Raw genomic sequence first — 17,836 nt, forward strand, 5'->3', positions numbered from 1 at the left:
GTCCTGAAACAGAAAATGCACACATTTACTCAGAATACTCCCCTGTGTGATCTAAGTGTCACCTCTAACTTCCAATTCACTGTCTGGGCAACTGCCCACATTAGAGGCTACCAAATGACATCACAAATCTGAGTTTTGGCATTCTACTTTTTGCATTTGGGAGAGAGTTATTCATGTTTTCTAATATTTCTGGGCCATCATAGACCATGGGGATAACATGTAGGCTGTGAATTTTGAAAATGGATGTAGTTCCCCTTTATCTAAATAGCCTGCTTCTGACCACAGACTATAGTTTACACAATGTGGTTGCGTAGTCCACTAATAGCCCTTCCTATTTTGGCACATAGGCCTATCTTTATATCTGAAAGAGAAATACCCAAAGATTGTTGTGGCTTGATTTTCAGTATACTGCCACAGGTCGCATATGATCTACACCATTCATTTTCATTTATTATAGTTTAGCTAGATTAGATTAAGTAGATTACAAAATAAATTTTAAAGTGCAAGAGTCTGCATTGACAGTGTTTGGATTGTGGATTGGGGGATATCAGTGCAGTGACAGCATGTGGCCTCTGCTGTTGTAATGGCGGTGGGCACAAAGGAGCACCTGAAGGGCTCAGTTTGACTCCTGGGTGGGATGATGCACTGGCTGGATTGCTGTATTTATGACTGTAATAACTGTGATCACGTTGACCCTTAAATTAAGCCATTTTCCATGAGCTGATTTTATTATTTTGTCTACCTCACTTGCAGGCAGGCAAAATGAGTCAGTCGGAACTACCTGTCAGATTTTCGTTTCCAGCCGGAACCCAAAGCATCCGACATTTGGTGCTCCGTCAAAACAAGTCCTTCCTTCCTGTGCACGTCCATGCTGTGAACAGCTGACGTGAAGCTCCTCTCTGTCAGACAGCCGTGAAACATTTTGTGCTCATTCTCCAAGATTATAGCTCGCCATGACTAAAGAGGAAGTCCAGGGGTAAGAATGGAGAGAAAGCTGTGCTTGTCATGACTAACGGCTCAGAGCAGCGCGAGCACACAGCGCTTCTTTAACAGGGGTATGCTAGCACTGACGTTAGCAACTAGCTAGCATTACCTACATATGCAGCAGATTGCATCATCTAACATTCTCAGTAAATACACATAAAGTTCTACCAATGCGACCAAAAATGTTTAAATAGTAGCATTATAAAGCTGAACACAAGATTAGGCTATTAGATAACGTATGTGCAGTCGGGATTTGTTGGTCTTTAACGCCGAATTTTATTAAATAATCGCTCAGTTTGTGATGACCGTAATATGCTTTTGCTAGATATACCTGACAGTATGTTTCAAGTCTCCGAGGTTTTAGCTGAGTTCGTCATGAGTTTATTTTGTAAAGAAGTGTCAGCTTTTAAACGAAGCTCATAATGGCTGGAATGTGAATGAAATAATGCAAAACACTTACAAACTTTTTTTTTTTTTTTTTTGCTTGGGTGCAGAGTTGAATTCTGACTCCTTATGTTTTGAGTCATATTTCTCGACATAATTACCGTTGAACGTCATAAAACGCAATATTTAATCTTCAGTTTTATTAAAACGAATTTGCAGATCCCAACCTGTCAGGTCTTGTTAGCTCACATTCCTGTGCTGTAAGGTTACTGCTGTCAGTTTTGCCGGAGGTCATGAGTCAGGTCGTTTTAAGCTTTAAAGTTGAGGTTAGGCAAGGAATATTTGTGGTGTCTACCAAATTACTTTAAGTAGTTGTAGAAAAATACACAGTGTGACAAGAAAACAAATCATGTATGCTGCAATATACCAGCCCTTCACTTAGTACTAGGGGTGCAGGAAAAAGTAGATAGTTTTGCATGTTTCTGCATGGCTATAATGTATTTTTACACAGGTGTTAAGTGTCAGGTTTTTTTTTTATCATGGAAATTATTAATATTACACATGCCAAAATTAACTTCTGGTTGTCTACAATAACATTAACATCAACCGCTTTTTCAGTCCACCAGATACTATTTGGTGCATAAGCATGCCTGTCGTGAGATGGACAGACTGAAAATTTTGACTTGTGAGAGAAAACAGGTGTTGACAAAGTTTTCCTAAGGGAAGGTAGCCGTGTTTGCAGTTGAAAAAAGGTAATAAATTGCATTGTTTCTCAATTTATGTGATCGCAATACTCAGCATATTGCAGCACGTTTAATATCACAATAATATTGTACAGTGACTTATGTATCATGATAATATTGTCTCAGTGGGCCTCTGGTGGTACCCACCACCACTAAATACTCCACTACTTAAAATATTCAGATTTAGATGATAGTTACTTTAGTTATTTGTGCATTACATCAGTTTAATGGTACAGAACAGCATTATAACAAAAGTTGTTCCCGATATTTTGTTCACTGCATTTACTAATAGCAAGGAGTATAGATACTTGAAACACCCTACAGTATAATGCAAACCAATACAAAAACATCACAAATAGTTCAGCAATTACATGTGAATTTAATAAAACCCAAAAACACTGAAAACTTCTTTAAGATTGTAAGACTGCTGCTTGGACTGCATTTAAATGTCAGGAACTTTTAATTGTAACTTGGTGGACTTTGGATGACTAAGCCTCATTCAAGGACAGATAACAGTTTAATTTTTATTTGTAACTGTCCTGTCGATTTATTGTCTTTTATGAATACAGCTGCTGTCATTATGATGCCTGTTATTCAGTAAAGTCAGTTTACTGATTGTTGTCAGTTGCCAAATGGGATTCGCTGTTAAACTCCACAACATATATATACATTGATCTGCGAGTCATTAAATGTGCAGTATAAAGAATGGAGAGCCACAGAGTTTGTTTGTGTACTGATTTAACAGCAGATTGTAGTCATTTGTGTGCAGCTGCTCCAAAGAGTCAGACTCCTGTCACTTGCCTGAGGGTTAAAAAGATTGTTAATCCAGTTCAACAAATCCAACCAGTTGGTGGAGTGCATCTTTATCGATCTACTGCCTTAATCTACCTGTAGTCAAGGTCGATAAATAACACTGCAATAACACAAGGTTGCATCAGGCTACCCATTTGTTTGTCTAATTGTTTGTGCAATAGATTTCAAAACAATAAAGGAGCAGAGCTGTCTCAAAAGGAAACGTATGACCACATTTTGTTTCAGCCAGGTGTTACAAACAGTTTGTGTGCAGATTGTTGTAACAGTGTTAGATTAACATTTGGCAGCAAGGGAAGTGTAAAACCTGGTCTGAATTCCCTGCTTGGGAGACAAGGACATCATCTGCTGTGATTTTTGTTCCTTGTTTAGGCTTTATTGCTATGTATAGTTGGCCATTGGTCCTTGTTATTTCCTGTGACTTATCAGGAACAGCTCCTATGTTGCTCACAGGCTTCCCTCAGGTCCAGACACCTGGACACTGGGAAAACCAAACAGCACTCACACATTCACCCGCAATTTATGCACACTTTTATAACTGTGCAAGTCTGATTTGGAGAAGTGCAAAGTCCAGACCGTTTATTATATTAAGTCTCTGAACACCTGGTTTATTGCAGCTATTTTTTCCTTTTACAGCCTCTTGTTCTTTGATTTAAAATATTGGCATATCACTTCCTCAGCAGGCCACAGACGCTGCCCTAATGTTGCAACGATGTAGACCAGTAAAAATCACCTTTTTTTTTTTTGTTTGAAAGGCGGTATTTTTAATTAATCATTTGCAATCTGAGCAAATAGGTTTCTTTCAGAAAAATGGGAAGAAGGCAATGAGCAAAGAAAGAAGAAATTACTGAAAAAATGGCAAGAAATGAATAAAAAGTACAAGAGAATTACCTCATATTGTTAAAAAAAAAGAAAAAAAGAAAGCTAAAAACAAAACCAAGGAAATGACCTAGAAAACATGCTTAAAAATGTGTATTTATTATATTTTGTAACATTATTTTAAATATGTGATTATGATCATTGTAAATATAGTTTTTCCCGAGACATTTTCCCTAGCTTTCCATGTTGCATTTTGGCCTAACTGTTATATCTAGATATTGGTTTATTTAGTCTACTGTTCTGTTGCTGCTGCTAAACAAACTTTCTAGGCTGATGTCACACGCTTATCAGCACTGACATTGTGTTGTGTTGTGCTGTGTAGTGTGGCATTGGCGTTTAGCAAATAAAGACGCCTTCACGTTAAGATAAGACTGAATGTTATCATAATCGGATAATCTGTATTCCTCACAAATTCTTTAATAGATTAGAAAGTGCTGCTGAGACTACTGTCTTCTTAAAGGTTGTGTGTTTATCTGGCTAATCTTACTTTCTGACATCTCTGCTTTTAGCCACCCTCCAAACTCCCATCTCTCCATTCACACAGGCTACGGCTGTTTTGTTTGAAATAACAATGGGGAAGCAGGTAGCACAAACTTAAAAGCTTGAGGTGGTGATGGCTCGGAATAAATTTTCCCAGGCGGTCAACAACTTCCTTTTGGGATGCAGGAGGAATAGAAGGTGGAAGTTGACTTAAATGTTTATGTTGTGTACCATTTCCTGTTTCAGGGCGACGGAGGAGGAGCAGCAGGCTCAGTCAAAGAAAGGTCTGAAGAAACAGCAGAAGGAAGCGGAGAAAGCTGCAAAGAAGGCTGAGAAACAGGCCAAGCTGGTCAGTGTTGGCTTTTTTGTTTTGTTTTTTCTGTTTTGTTGTTTCACATCCGTCACCCCCCCCACTCTTCCAGCTGCTAAGGCTGTGACGTGCAGCTCTGCAGGGCATTGTGGGTCCAGGAGGGTCGGTTAGCTGCAGGGGGGCAAGAGTATCCATTGTTTAAGTATTCCTGTCAATTTGGCTTTGTTTATGTCCACCCAAACAAAGTGCTATTTTCTTCTGCACTGAGTGCACAACAGACATGCAACTGCATGTGAAGATGGATATAAAACATTTTACACAGTCTGGGTCACATTTACAACAGCACTTTTGAACTCCAAAAAGTCTTGTGGACAGGTGTGTCACATCATAATCTCTGACTGTGAAAACTCCCACACACTGCCAAACACTGATTTATAAATGCCATTAAAAAGGAATCAAGATTGAACAGGATTTTTTTGGGATCTTTTTATACAGTAAAGTTCTTAAAGATTCCCTCATGACCCTCATGTCAGCAGAGTTATCACCAACCACGTTTGCAAACTGAGAGCTGTGTTTCTTTATATCCAACAAAGCGTGTGGATCAGTTGCCAGTGCCAAAGTACTTGCAGTGCCACATTTTTTTGTATATCTCACAAAACTACCTGAAGTGACAAAGAGCATATATCTGCATTTCATTGCCATAGATGTCACTGGTTTGGGATATTTATAAGCTTTTTAAAAACCTTTGGGAACACACAAATCTGATTTTACAGCAGCAAAACATAAACAGGCCCATTTAAAAACATTAATATCTATAAAAGCATGAGCTGCATTTACAATATTTTCACTGCTGCTAGATAGCTCTTTCTGACAGTGAACTGAGGCCGTTATATCCATCTATGATCTCAAAGCCACCAAACTCTTTTGACAAAAACAGTGATTTTACCTTGCTGTGCACAGGGGTTGGTGATCTATTGCTGCCTTGATCTGACTTGACTTTGCAGCCCTTAAAATAATCATCACACATTAGCTCATCAAGGCAGCAACTTCCATGTTCTGTGAGGTAAAATTACTGTTTTGTTAAAAAAGGCTGGGGGCTTTGCAGAGAGCATAGATAACGGCTTCAGTCCCCTGTAGGAAAAGGCTGTTGAGAGAGCAAGTTAAAGCAGTGAAAATATTTTAATTATAGTGTGCACTGAGTGATATTGATTTCTTTAATGTCTGCTTTTTTCCAGATTTTTTGTTAAGCAGTCCCTCAAAGAAAAATCAGCAGGATATAAATGACGAAGTCTGTATGTTCAAAAATGTATCAGCTTGAGACTGACTTATCCAAGACTAAATAGACACTATGTGCATCACTGTGTCATGATTCAATGAGCTTTTATAGTTGAAAGCAACAAAGTCTTTGAGCTTAATTTGTCCAGTCAGCATGTTTCATGGAAGAAGCAGGTGTTGCCACTGTGTAATACCTTGGCTATTGCTGCCTACATCAGTGCATCATAGTAAGCATGGCCCTGGGGAAGACCTGAGGGCTGGGTTGAATGTTCATTGAGTGAGTGTTAGCTTTGTTATTTGCCGCCGTGCACTTTCTGTGCTGACACTTGTCACTTTAGTGGCTCTGGTGTGGGTCGCTTGCTTCATGGCTATTGCGGTTCTATATCCAGTTGATCATAAGCTGCAATATCATCCATCATGTGAGTGGATTATCATATCAAGGATGGGCGATTCCAATTCACTCCACTGCTACCAGCCATTTCCATACACCAATATCAATTTGCATAGGAAATGGAATTGTAACTTTGCCAAGAGTCAATCTCATCGTACTCTGGGAGTCATTTGCCTAGGAGTCAGTGCAGAGATAAAGAATCTGTCCACTTATGCTGTTTCTATTACAAAGCAATATCTCCGCCTGCCATTACTCATTGTCTATGATGTGTTCGAGCAATGTGTAGGAGAGCTGTGCATTCCAGGGATCTGAGGCTTGGCTCCAGGACGGAGCTATGATTTATTAATTTTATTCAAATCCCTGATAGCACAAGATGAAAACACAATTTACATGACTGCTGTAGCAAAACGGTTTAAGTTGCTCCATTTGAAGTCAAATGTTTTTGAACATTTTTAATGTTTTGAATTTAATAGATAGTTCTCTTGTTGTTATTCCCTGGCTATTTGCAATGCCCTTTAAATCCCTGTCGCTTTTGTATTTCAGGCTGCCGAACAACACGGTGCCGAGGAAGATGTAAGTATCCCTTACAGACCAGTTGTCTGCCTTTCTCTGTGACTGTGATTCTACCTCTGCTCTCACACCTTTGCAACAGTTGGTATGCAAAAACCTGCACACTGAACTCTGTGTCTCTGTTTCCTGTTCGATAATTTTCTCGGAAGATCATGATATGTCTCATTATCTGTTCTGTCAGTCTGTTATCTTAGATTTGGGAGACAGTCTGACGCTTGTGAAATCAAAGTTGCCTTTGAAAACAATAGAGAGTTGACGTGTGTACGCTAAAAGCGGTGTGAGGTTTTATTTAGCTGATGAAATGGCTGATGTTGGCTGCTAAGATGTCATGCTTTTATTCTTTCAGGACTTTGCCAAGGACAGATATGGTGTGTCAGCCATGGTCCAGTCCCAACAGAAACTGGGTAAGTATGAAAGTTGCTTCCTTCACTTAACAGCCAACGCAACACCCTCACATTGCTGAAAACACAGACAAACAATGAAGATAAATTGAATATATTTCTGCTCTTGAAAATTTGCAGTGGCACAAATCACAAAGGGATAAAGCCTTAAATAGCTTCGATGTGACTACAAGGTTAATGACCATATATTCCCATTTCTCTGTCACATGTGGTGATATATTTGGTTTTGTAGAAGTACTTAAATAGTGTGTAATTTGGTAGCATTAACATTTTGGCCTGCCCCCGACTGATCACCCTCTCTAGATATTTTTTAGTATAGTTCATTATGTGCCAGCTGTCCTTATTGCCACTCTCTTTTCCAAAAATGTGTCTGCACAGTATCAACATAGTGAATGAAAAGTATTCATTTCAGGAATACGGATTCATCTATTGTCACGAACAAATTCACAGAATCCGATTATAAGGTAAACACAGACGTCCTTTAGTTTGAACAGACATCTGTTGTTCTTTTATTAACAGGTACCAGTGTTGAGCGCTTTTTTGTTCATGTTTTTTTCTTATTTGTGTGCTGCATTATTCTCAATTTCCTGTCAATCGTCTAACACTTACTAGCAGTGGAAGTCTTTAATAAACTCCCGCTGTTTTATGTATTTGGCCTTGCTTTACCCAGGATAGATTCACTTGACAATGTCTGTATAAATATTTTTAATTGGGTTAATGTCTAAAAAAAGTTATTGGTGCAATTGTAAAATAGGCCAGGGTAGTGAGATTAAGTCAAGATTACTCCTTCCCTCTTGTGTTAAATACACGATGACATTGCAAGCAGACAATATAAAAGTCATGCGTGCGTCATCCCCGTTATGGAGAAACTCATGTTGGACATGGATACTTTGCTGCAAAAGGTTAAACAGCATATTTCACCACATCTGCTCTGGAGGTGAGGAAATAAATGTGATGAAAAAAATACAGCACCTTGAAATGGAGAACTTGCAGCAACTGTCAAATTATATGTTTGGATACAAGACGGCGTCCTGATCCACATCTTCTCAGATTACCTTAGTCTGGCTGTCAGAAGTTACAGATAACACGATTACAGCTGATAAACATCATGAAAAATGCTTCTGGTCCCTTCTCTCAACACGATTGCAGCAGCGATAATTGCTGTAACTAATAGTACGTGTGATAGCTCCTGGATGAAAGAGGCAGCAGGCGGACCTGACGCAGCCGTCCATCTGTCTGGATGCTCTTTCAGCTCCAGTGGCAGCAAACAAACTAGGGCCTCCCTCACCTGCATGCCAAGCCCAGCCATGGGGACTGGGGAGGTGGGGGGTGAGGGCTTTCATGTGGGTTGACGTGGAGTTCTCAGCCAAAAGGGCGGCTCTGTTTTCTCTGTTGTAGCCTCGGTGTCTGCTTCTTCTGCGTACCGATAATAAGGAGAAAGCCTGCCTCTGAGTGACACAGGTGAAACTAGAGTCAATTTGTCATATAGCCCACAGAGAATGGGTGAGTTAGACAGCTTTTCAGCAGCCCTCCTAGTGTGTCTTATTTATTAGGCACGTCTGTAATTTGAGCAATTTATTGTGTGTACGTCTGCACACGCACATGCTTGCGTATTCACATTTCTTTCTGCCTTTGGGAGAGTGCAGGGGGGAGAAGGAGGGTTGTTAGATTCTTTACACAGAGGGGGGAGAGAGGCATAAATGTCCTTTGAAGTAATAAATTCTTTATGTGTGTGTGTCTGTGTGTGTGTGTGTGTGTGTGTGTGTGTGTGTGTGTGTGTGTGTGTGTGTGTGTGTGTGTGTGTGTGTGTGTGTGTGTGTGTGTGTGTGTGTGAGCCAGACAGGGTGTTGGTGCGGGTCCAAGACCTTACTCTTGAGAAAGCTGACCAGCTGATCTGGCTGCGTGCCAGAGTCCACACCAGCCGAGCCAAAGGTGAGATCACCCCCACATCTTTGTTCACCTTTTTTTCAGCTTAAAGCAACATTCTTTTGTGCAAAAGACACAAACAGCCAAGATTAGATGACCCCTGTGCTAATCCCTGGTGTACTATAGTGAGATGGTTGAAGATGTTGCCCTTGGGCCAGCTCACCACGTCACTCCCTTCTCTTAAAGACCAAACAGCAATACCTGTTGCCTTTGACTTTCTTGTAAGAGTTCCCATGACCTAAATGACTGATATCACTCTCCTCAAGCTGATCAGCACAGAAGTACAGAAACTTCAAAAGAAACAAATGGCTTTTTTTTTTGGCAAAAATACATACCAAATGGTATCCCTGCATTAGTCAGGCTACAGAATGTAGACTGTGGGTATAAGCCTGTTATTGCCTGCCTATTCCAGATGGTATGTGTTACCATTTTTAAAATCCCCGTCCCTACATGAAACTAGTCTTGCATACCAGATCTTTTTCTCACCTTATATTAGCGCTGTGCCTGAAACGACAACAACCTCTGAGCTGAAGCATTTTTCTTTGGTGGGAATTGATCCTTTTTAGTGCCTAGGCTCACCTCCCCTCATGCAAATATTCCACCAAAACAAGTTACCTTCCAACACCGTTTTGCAAGAGCACTGCGCTGTATCCTGAGCTTAGCACCTTGTGATTCTTTTAAAGAAATACAAACATCTATAGAGTCTTTTCTCCCTGAGTGCACAATTATGATTGGTTCAGCCAGCACTGTCTCCAACAATGGCACAGTGTGAGATAGGTCAAGTCAAGTTTATTTATAAAGCCCATTATCACAAATCACAATTTGCCCTACAGCAACTCAAACATTGTGAAAGAGTGACTGAATGAATAAGTAACCAGTGTCACATTTTCACTGGCTTCCATGCGGCTTTAGTGTTTACTTGCCTGTTTTTCGGCCAATCTGTGATGTCAAATGTGACACACCAGAAAAAAAAACCTCACATACATACTGTCTGCTGTAGAGCCATGTAAATGGCAGTGGTCTACTGGCAAAAGGGAAAGGAATCTATCGCCTATTTGTGGTGAGTTTTCCCTTGTTGAAAAAACCCACACTCGTGCACTAATTTTGTTGAAAAAAGGGGTTTAACTATTTGATCAGACTTTTCCCCATTTTCTACAATAAATTCCTCTGTGGGATTCTGCAGACAGTTGCAGAGCAGTTTTTTTTTTTTCATTCCTTCCATGTTAAGCAGAGTTTGACAGACTGAGGGTGTTTTTGATATCATTGTCAGACGAGCATGTCACTGCCAACTGGAAGCTCAGATAACCTCTATTTGTCGGGTTCCAGCTACTGGCAGTCATGCAGTAGCTCTATTTGAACACAATGAACCCACTCAGCCTTGCCAGGTTATTAAATCTCTGTATGAAACACTGAGACTTTTGGCTGCTTCGCTAAACGTGTGATTACAAATAAACTAAAGTCTCAATCATCATCTTTCGGCCATTTCCTTTCAAGATATCTTCCAGAGTCAAGAGTCACTTCCCCTCCACTCATGTCTTCATTCTCTCTGCTCGCTGTAAGGATGTCCGTGTGAGCAGAATAACATCCTGATATGGTCTTGAATGAGGTGCATCTGTTGGTGGGATTTTGGCTTTGCTGCTATCCCCACCACCGGCCCCCTCCTCACAGACAGCAAACATCAAAGTGCCTGGGTGGTCTGAGTGTCTACTGCCCGGAGTTTTTGTTGGCTAACTTGTTTACACTCTTCCAAGGTGTGTGTGTTTGTTAGGAAGGTAGCAATCTCCCTTTCTCCACAGAGAGCTCTTCAAAGAAAACACTCTGTTCACAAATGTTTGACACTTTACCTGTAGACGACAAGGCACATCCTTACAGCTGGGGGATACTTTCTTCTTTTAGAGTCACACATAGACTTTTGACTGAATGAAAACAGCACATTGCATCAGAGAGAGCATCCAAGTTTTTATTGTAATGAGCCTGTTCAGCTTGCGTAAAAGAGATCTTAACAGTCCGGCACTATCCACTGTTGTTGTTTTGTTTTCAGGGAAGCAATGCTTCTTGGTCCTGCGTCAACAGCAGTTCAACGTGCAGGCACTAGTCGCAGTGGGAGATCGTGCCAGCAAGCAGATGGTCAAGTTTGCCGCAAAGTGAGTACCGAGACTGCTCTTCCTGTCAGAAAGGGCACAAACAATGGTGGGAAAACCCTGGGCCCTAATCGTCCACCGATCCATTTTCACACATTCTGAGTGAGGTGGAGGGTGAGGGAATCAATCATTTTTCACTTGACAACAAAAGCTGGCTGTTAACAGGGCGGCATTACAGCAGTGTTTTAATGGAGCGGTTCCTGTCGAGATGGCAGATACAGCAGCTTGGATCAGAGTAGGAAGAAATACTTAAGAACCAAGCATCATTATTCATGTTAGCAGCCAAAGTGTAGCCCATTACTGGTAGTCTAAGACTGAACACTATCAGCGGATATGCACTTTATTAAAAGGGCTAAAGGGGAAGAGCTGATAATAATGCTGTTTAGGCTGACATTTGATGTTCACAAGGGGGCTCTTTTGTGAAATAGTTTTAAAACTGGACTTCAAAGAAGTTTTTTAACCGCAAAATGAACATTTGTATATCAGTTAGTCATGCCGTGTTACACTGAATTCCTGAGGAATACATTTTCTTGCATGCCTCCATGGAAAATGTCAAACATATTGACTGATTGGGGACCACCTTTTTACAATAGCAGAACTGGGGCACCCGGTGATTCACCTGGTGAATGGGGCAGGTGCCCCATGTACAAAGACTATGTCCTTGCTGCAGCGACTGCAGGTTCAATTTCAACTAACGGCTCTTTGTGGCATGTCATCCCCTCTCTGTCCTCCTTTCATGCTAACAGCTTTCTTATGAAATAAAGGCATGAAACCATAAAAACCATAGCAAAGCTATATCAAAACATCTTTTTACAAACTCTCACACAACTCATGCAGTATAATCTATGTATCAGTAATTCAATCACATGGTCAGTACTATCCAAGCACATGCATTTCTGCTAAAAATATATCTAAAAGTGTCAGAGACTGGTTTTTAAGATAGACAGATAAGGTGTCCTTCAATTTCATTTTTTAAATATTAAGGTTTTGGCAAAATTGCATGTTTTTTGGAAGTACCAAGCATATGACTGTATAAATGAGACTTTAATTATACTGCTGAAGTTGTGTGAGAGTTTGTACACTGATGTTGTCCCCAGTCAACCAAAATCAATATGTTCACCACTTTCCATGGAGGAAAGTCACTTTAACATGGAATGTCTAATTGATATACAAATGGACATTTTGTGGGTGAAGTGTTACTTTAAATGTAACACAAATTATATAATTTATGTATTTTGTTGAAACATGCATACATCGGGCGTTTTGAGTCATCTGTTTGCCATTACTACCATTGTTTGATGACCTCAGTATATTTGTAAATGGGGAAGACTATAATTATCAAGTATTACTTAAACGGCACCTCTTTAGGTATTGCTAAATTAGCCAAAGCACTACACCCACAAATGTAATCTACCAGACCAAAACGGCAGTTAAGACATTGGATAATAAAGAACTTGAGCAATGCAGAGATTGCAGCTGCATTTAAAACAAGCCTACTGTTAAGAAGCAGCGTAGCCTAACAGCTTCACAAAAAGCTGCGATTAAGGCTGAAGACACAACAAATGTCTGTGGTGTCACCCTCCCAGAGAACCTTTAAACTGTTAACCAAACAGCGCTTCTCTGACAAAGCAGTGTCAAACATCAGTGGGATGTGTCAGGCTCCGTTATTGTTCTAGGCAGTGACCTCGGTGCGAAGACCACTGTGGGTTGACTGAGAAATGAGTGTATCTCCTTAGTTTCTCATTTCCCCTCTTATCATTTACAACAGAGCAGCAAAATCAGAATGTCTGCTTGCTTAAAAAGTCGTGAAATGTCATCAATTTAATTAAAAAAATCGGACACAACGCTTTCACTCACAATTAAAAATCCTCAAAGTGGATATCAATGCAGTCAAGATCAGGACAGCACTCCTATTATAACTTTTTTTTATTGCCACATGGATGATAAATATAGTTTTATAAATATGGACCTTTAAAGTCACTGAAAAGTCTTAAATTGCAATTTTTAAGGTTGCAATGTCTACTTTTAATTATTCCATTTTTTAATCTGTTTGTTAAGATGAGTCAAGCTCTTGTGCCTGAGAATCCATATTTCTGTTGTTACAAATCCTTAAACCTTCCACTGAACTTATAACTGTCTTTAACTTTATGCTTGCACATAACTGTTAGAAAAATATAGCTTGACCTAACTCTAATAGCCATATTCCTAAGTAAAGCCTACCTCTACACAGGACCACATGTATATGCTACTTCTTAACTTATCACTTACCTGCAATGCTTTTATAAGAAAAAGATCATTCAATAAAAAAATGTCTTAAATTTGGTTAAAATTATGTTAAAAATATCTTAAAAAGCAATAAATTTAATGTCTGTGTGCAAACTGTCTGTATTAGAAAATTTTAAAACGGTAATATTGGATAGCATCTACAACAAAACAGATACATCTGTAATTAATTTTATACTTAGAGAAACATGGACAAACAACCGGCCCAGCCAAGTTCATTTAAAAGGGTGTTTTTTTTTTCATTTAAAAACATGAAAGACTTTATGAAATACGTTACTGATGAATTATGTCGTTTATGCGCACACCTGCCTAAGTTATATGTAAACAAGTCAGAGCTTCTAAATGTTTCATGAATACTCAGATGTGCATAAATTACCATTTTACACACATTCATTCTACTCATGTTTTGTAAATGAGACCCTAGGAGCCTCTTTGTGGTTTGTTGCAGTATGTTGAGGTTTACAGGAAAGTAAAACACAAGTACAATTTTCTAACGAGGGCGAGGTCACTGCTGCTCAGACCAGAGGCTTGACCTCTGCTGCTTGAACACGCTGACCCCACTTTGTTAGAAGTGTCAGAATACCCTGACCGCACTGTCACTCAGCTGACCTGCTCCAAGTCGCCGATTAGATTCAGTTTGGTTACCCTGCAGTGCTTTGTAGCTTCAGCACTGAACACAGGCATAGAAAGCACCAGTGACTTCAAACTGCGTGTCGTATAATGTTGTTTAAAAGTTTGCTGTGTGTCACAGGATATTGTGTTAAGGAAATTGTACACACGTTTCCATGTATTTTTGTAACTATCACATGATTTAATTTATGCATGACTGTTTCTCAATCCGGTTCCGCAGTGTTGTGGTCGAGCAGTAAGGCTGTTATGCAACACATTGCCGCCTAACTACGAAGTGAGTGAAAGTGATAACACAGTTTCCAAGACAACATAGTCTTACAACAACAACCTAAATAAAGCAAAGTCACGCTACAGCATAATGACTTACCAATGTGTTTACAGAGCATTTCTGCTGGAATCAAAATGTGTGCTTTTCATTTTTAAATCTTTAAGAACAGGTGGCACTATCACTTCCTGAGGCCTTCTGGTCCTCATGTAGTTTCACACACTTTGGTGGGATGATTGACATGATGAGTAAGACCCCGGATTACAAGTAAATCCTCTCATAATCATGCAAGGGACAGTGATGACATTGCTGGGGAAGTCTCCTTTCACATATTGTATGTCCAAGTCATCCTACTCTCACTCACACAATTTAATTAAGTGATCTTCAGGGTCTGGAACCTTAACTCCACTCAAGTTCCTCAGAGTGTAAACCAGAAGGGGAGTGTGGCTGATTTGGCTTCTAAAACTAAAATAACAATAATCATGTCTGGGTTGTTGTGCACTGGGAGATTAATTCAGTCTTGACTCACCTGATTCAGTCAGAGCATCATAAAGAATTATTGATTTGGATGACACATGTTATAATCACAGCATGTGGTGTGTGTGAGGCCCTCATTAGTGAGTTCAGCAGCTCTACCACTGCATAAGATGTTAGCTCTCAGTGAAGGCAGTATGAGGTCATATTTAAAAAAGAAAATATGCTCTCACTTACCTCTAGTTGTATATAGAGGTGCAGAATTTTCCATCTTTTGTGTGTGGAGATTTTAAGATGTTGGTCATTGAGATTCTTTCCTCCATTTCAACACAACACAGGTGAATGAAATTTCATAGCTGCTGCTCACTTTGTTTAGAAATTAGTTACAACCTCAATTGCAAAAAAGCAAAAAGCGAAATGAAAACCATATATCAACATCCAGAAATGCAGCAGACTTCTCTGGGTCCGAGTTCATCTGACATGAGCTGACACAAAGTGGAAAAGAGTCTACATTTTAGTTAGCGTTTGGAAATCATGGATGTTATTGTGTTGTCCAATCTAAAGGGGAAAGGACCGTCCAGATTTGTTCAAAGCCAGCATCTGTGATTGTATGGAGGTGTTTGTGCTAATGACATCATGGGTAACATCAAATCTGACGGCACCATTAGTGCTGAAAGGCACCTACAGGTTTTGAGCAACATTTGCTGCAATCTAGACAACATCTTATTCAGGGACGGCCCTGCTTATGCCAGCAAGACAACGAGCCGCATATTGCATGTGGTACAACAGCGTGGCTTCATAGTGAAAGAGGGCAGATACTAGCCTGGCCTACCTGCAGTCCAGACCTGTCTCCCACTGACAATGATGTGGTGCAAGTGTTGTTGAAAGAAAAGATGATGTCATACAGTGGTAAACATGCCCCTCTGCCAACTTTTTGGGAGAATGTTGCATATTCAGAATGAGTGCATATTTTTTTAAAAAAAAGTTTATCAGTTTGAACATTAAATATTTTTGCACTGTATTTATTTGAATATGGATCACAAAGATTTGCATATCATTGCATTCTGTTTTCATGCATGTTTTACACAGCATCCCAATTTTTTGGAATTGGGGTTTTATAAAAAAAACAAACAAAAAAAACTCACCACTAACACCTCTTTTCAGAAACAGTGTCTTGCACTGGATGTAACCGAACATCTAACGGTAGTAGGGGTCCTGCGTGAGACTGAGAAACTAATGTTTTTTCTTTGTAAAGGTCTGTCTTTGCAGCCTTGTTTCTTCTGAATCTTTGATCTTTGTCTTTCTCTTTGTTCGCCTCCGCGATAAAGCGGTCAAAAGTCTTGCAGCATAATGAGAGTATAAGTGACATGTCGGGCTCTGAGGGTAATGTTTGGCAGCGGTACTTGTTTGTGGGAAAGTGACATGAGCAGTGTAAACACACACTGTGTTTGGTCTTTCACCTTTTGAAATTGAAAAGTCAGTCTAGTAAGCTTTGCTTGCCTATTACATTATCACCTCCGACTAGGAGGTTATGTTGTCGGTTCATTTTGTTTGTCGGCATGATTACGGAAAAACTATGGGTTGAATTTTCATGAAACTAGGTGGAAGGATGTTGCTCGGGCCAATGCGGAAACCATAACATTTTGGAGCTTATCCAAATCACGGAGCAGATACGCAAATGACTTTTCACTTCTGTTAACATTGGGAGATGGGGCATTTGGCCTTGACTGAGGTCTGTGTTCTCCGAGTGCTCTTCTATTGTAGTGATGCATTAACAGCTGAAGTAATTGGACATATGTGTCTTTCATGGCCCAAGTGTTGTTGTGTTGCTGGGACACTGAATCAGTATAAAAGCAGTCTCTCTCTCTTTTACTCTCCAAGTTGTATTTGTCATCTCCATGTGATATTGTCAACTCTCAGTAACTCTCAGTTAATCAGTGTGTTTCCCTCAGTGTGTGCCCAATGCATCGTCGCCAGCCTCTGGGCTATGCAGCGGAGGTTATTAATGTGGGGATTTATTTATCTAAGTGATCCCCTACTGGAGGGGAAGGACTGTGGCGGCAGCTGTCGTGGGGCTGAAGGGACAGCGGTACCCCAGTGTTCAGTCCCTCATTACTGCTTTTTAATGAGGAGGAGTGAAGGATTTCAGTGGGTTTCCCATCTGGCCTTGCACTGCATGACTGTCTGTGCTGTTCCTCATATCTCTCATGATGCTCAGGGTTTCAGTGAGAGGCCTGTGAAAGAAGTTGCTGCATTGTTTTTGAAAGCCATAGTAACAAAATTAGCAGTAGGTTTCCTTCACATGCTTTAGTTTACTTTATAAACGGTATAATTGGGGAATTCTTACTACTGGGGTCAATATGAAACTGTCTTCATAGTAGAGCTGGGTACTTTCCAAAAGCTGTTGAATGATGTAAGCTGCGATGCTTTTGCAACAGGTTTTCTCAAAACTCAGCAATCCCCCTACAACTGCTTCTATGTATTTACTTCTCCTTTTTAATTGATATAAAATTGTTAAAGGCTTATGCACGTCACTACAACATATCCTGTCATCTGTTGTGGAATTAGCTGGTGCCGGTTTGATAGCGCACACCTATTTGATAGACAGTCAGATCGAGTTACGGCTGTTAAACCTCTCAAAATCAAACTGTGATTCCACCGTAAATTTTTCTAAATGCAAAAAAGAAACAGGCTCCTTTCTGAAAAAATAATACAGTGATAGAAATCATTTTAGGGTCCCAGAATTTATTTTGAAGTGAGTAAAATTGTGGTGTAATGGTGTATTTTTTTGAGCTATACCATAACAGACCGCCAAATCTGTCTAAAATAAGTTGTGTGAAACAATTTCTACCCTGCCGCAACCTGTTTATTTGAGCCTAATGTAAGTTGA

At 40.0% G+C, this 17,836-nt stretch overlaps 1 protein-coding gene across 1 annotated transcript in view; it reads left to right on the forward strand.

Annotated features, from left to right (window-relative positions):
- The first annotated feature begins 817 nt into the window (after positions 1-817).
- The window catches only part of dars1 (aspartyl-tRNA synthetase 1), a 36,393-nt gene continuing 19,374 nt past the window's right edge, over positions 818-17,836 (forward strand). Inside the window, exons 1-6 of the mRNA XM_042494624.2 lie at positions 818-976; positions 4,527-4,629; positions 6,800-6,829; positions 7,173-7,230; positions 9,067-9,159; positions 11,195-11,297. Of these exons, the coding sequence (XP_042350558.1) occupies positions 954-976; positions 4,527-4,629; positions 6,800-6,829; positions 7,173-7,230; positions 9,067-9,159; positions 11,195-11,297 (410 nt within the window). The 5' untranslated portion in view covers positions 818-953. The remainder of the gene's footprint in view (positions 977-4,526; positions 4,630-6,799; positions 6,830-7,172; positions 7,231-9,066; positions 9,160-11,194; positions 11,298-17,836) is intronic.

Source organism: Plectropomus leopardus, chromosome 10 (genome assembly GCF_026936395.1).
Source record: "Plectropomus leopardus strain MGB_pleo_1.0 chromosome 10, ASM2693639v1, whole genome shotgun sequence".
Lineage (NCBI taxonomy): Eukaryota > Metazoa > Chordata > Actinopteri > Perciformes > Serranidae > Plectropomus > Plectropomus leopardus.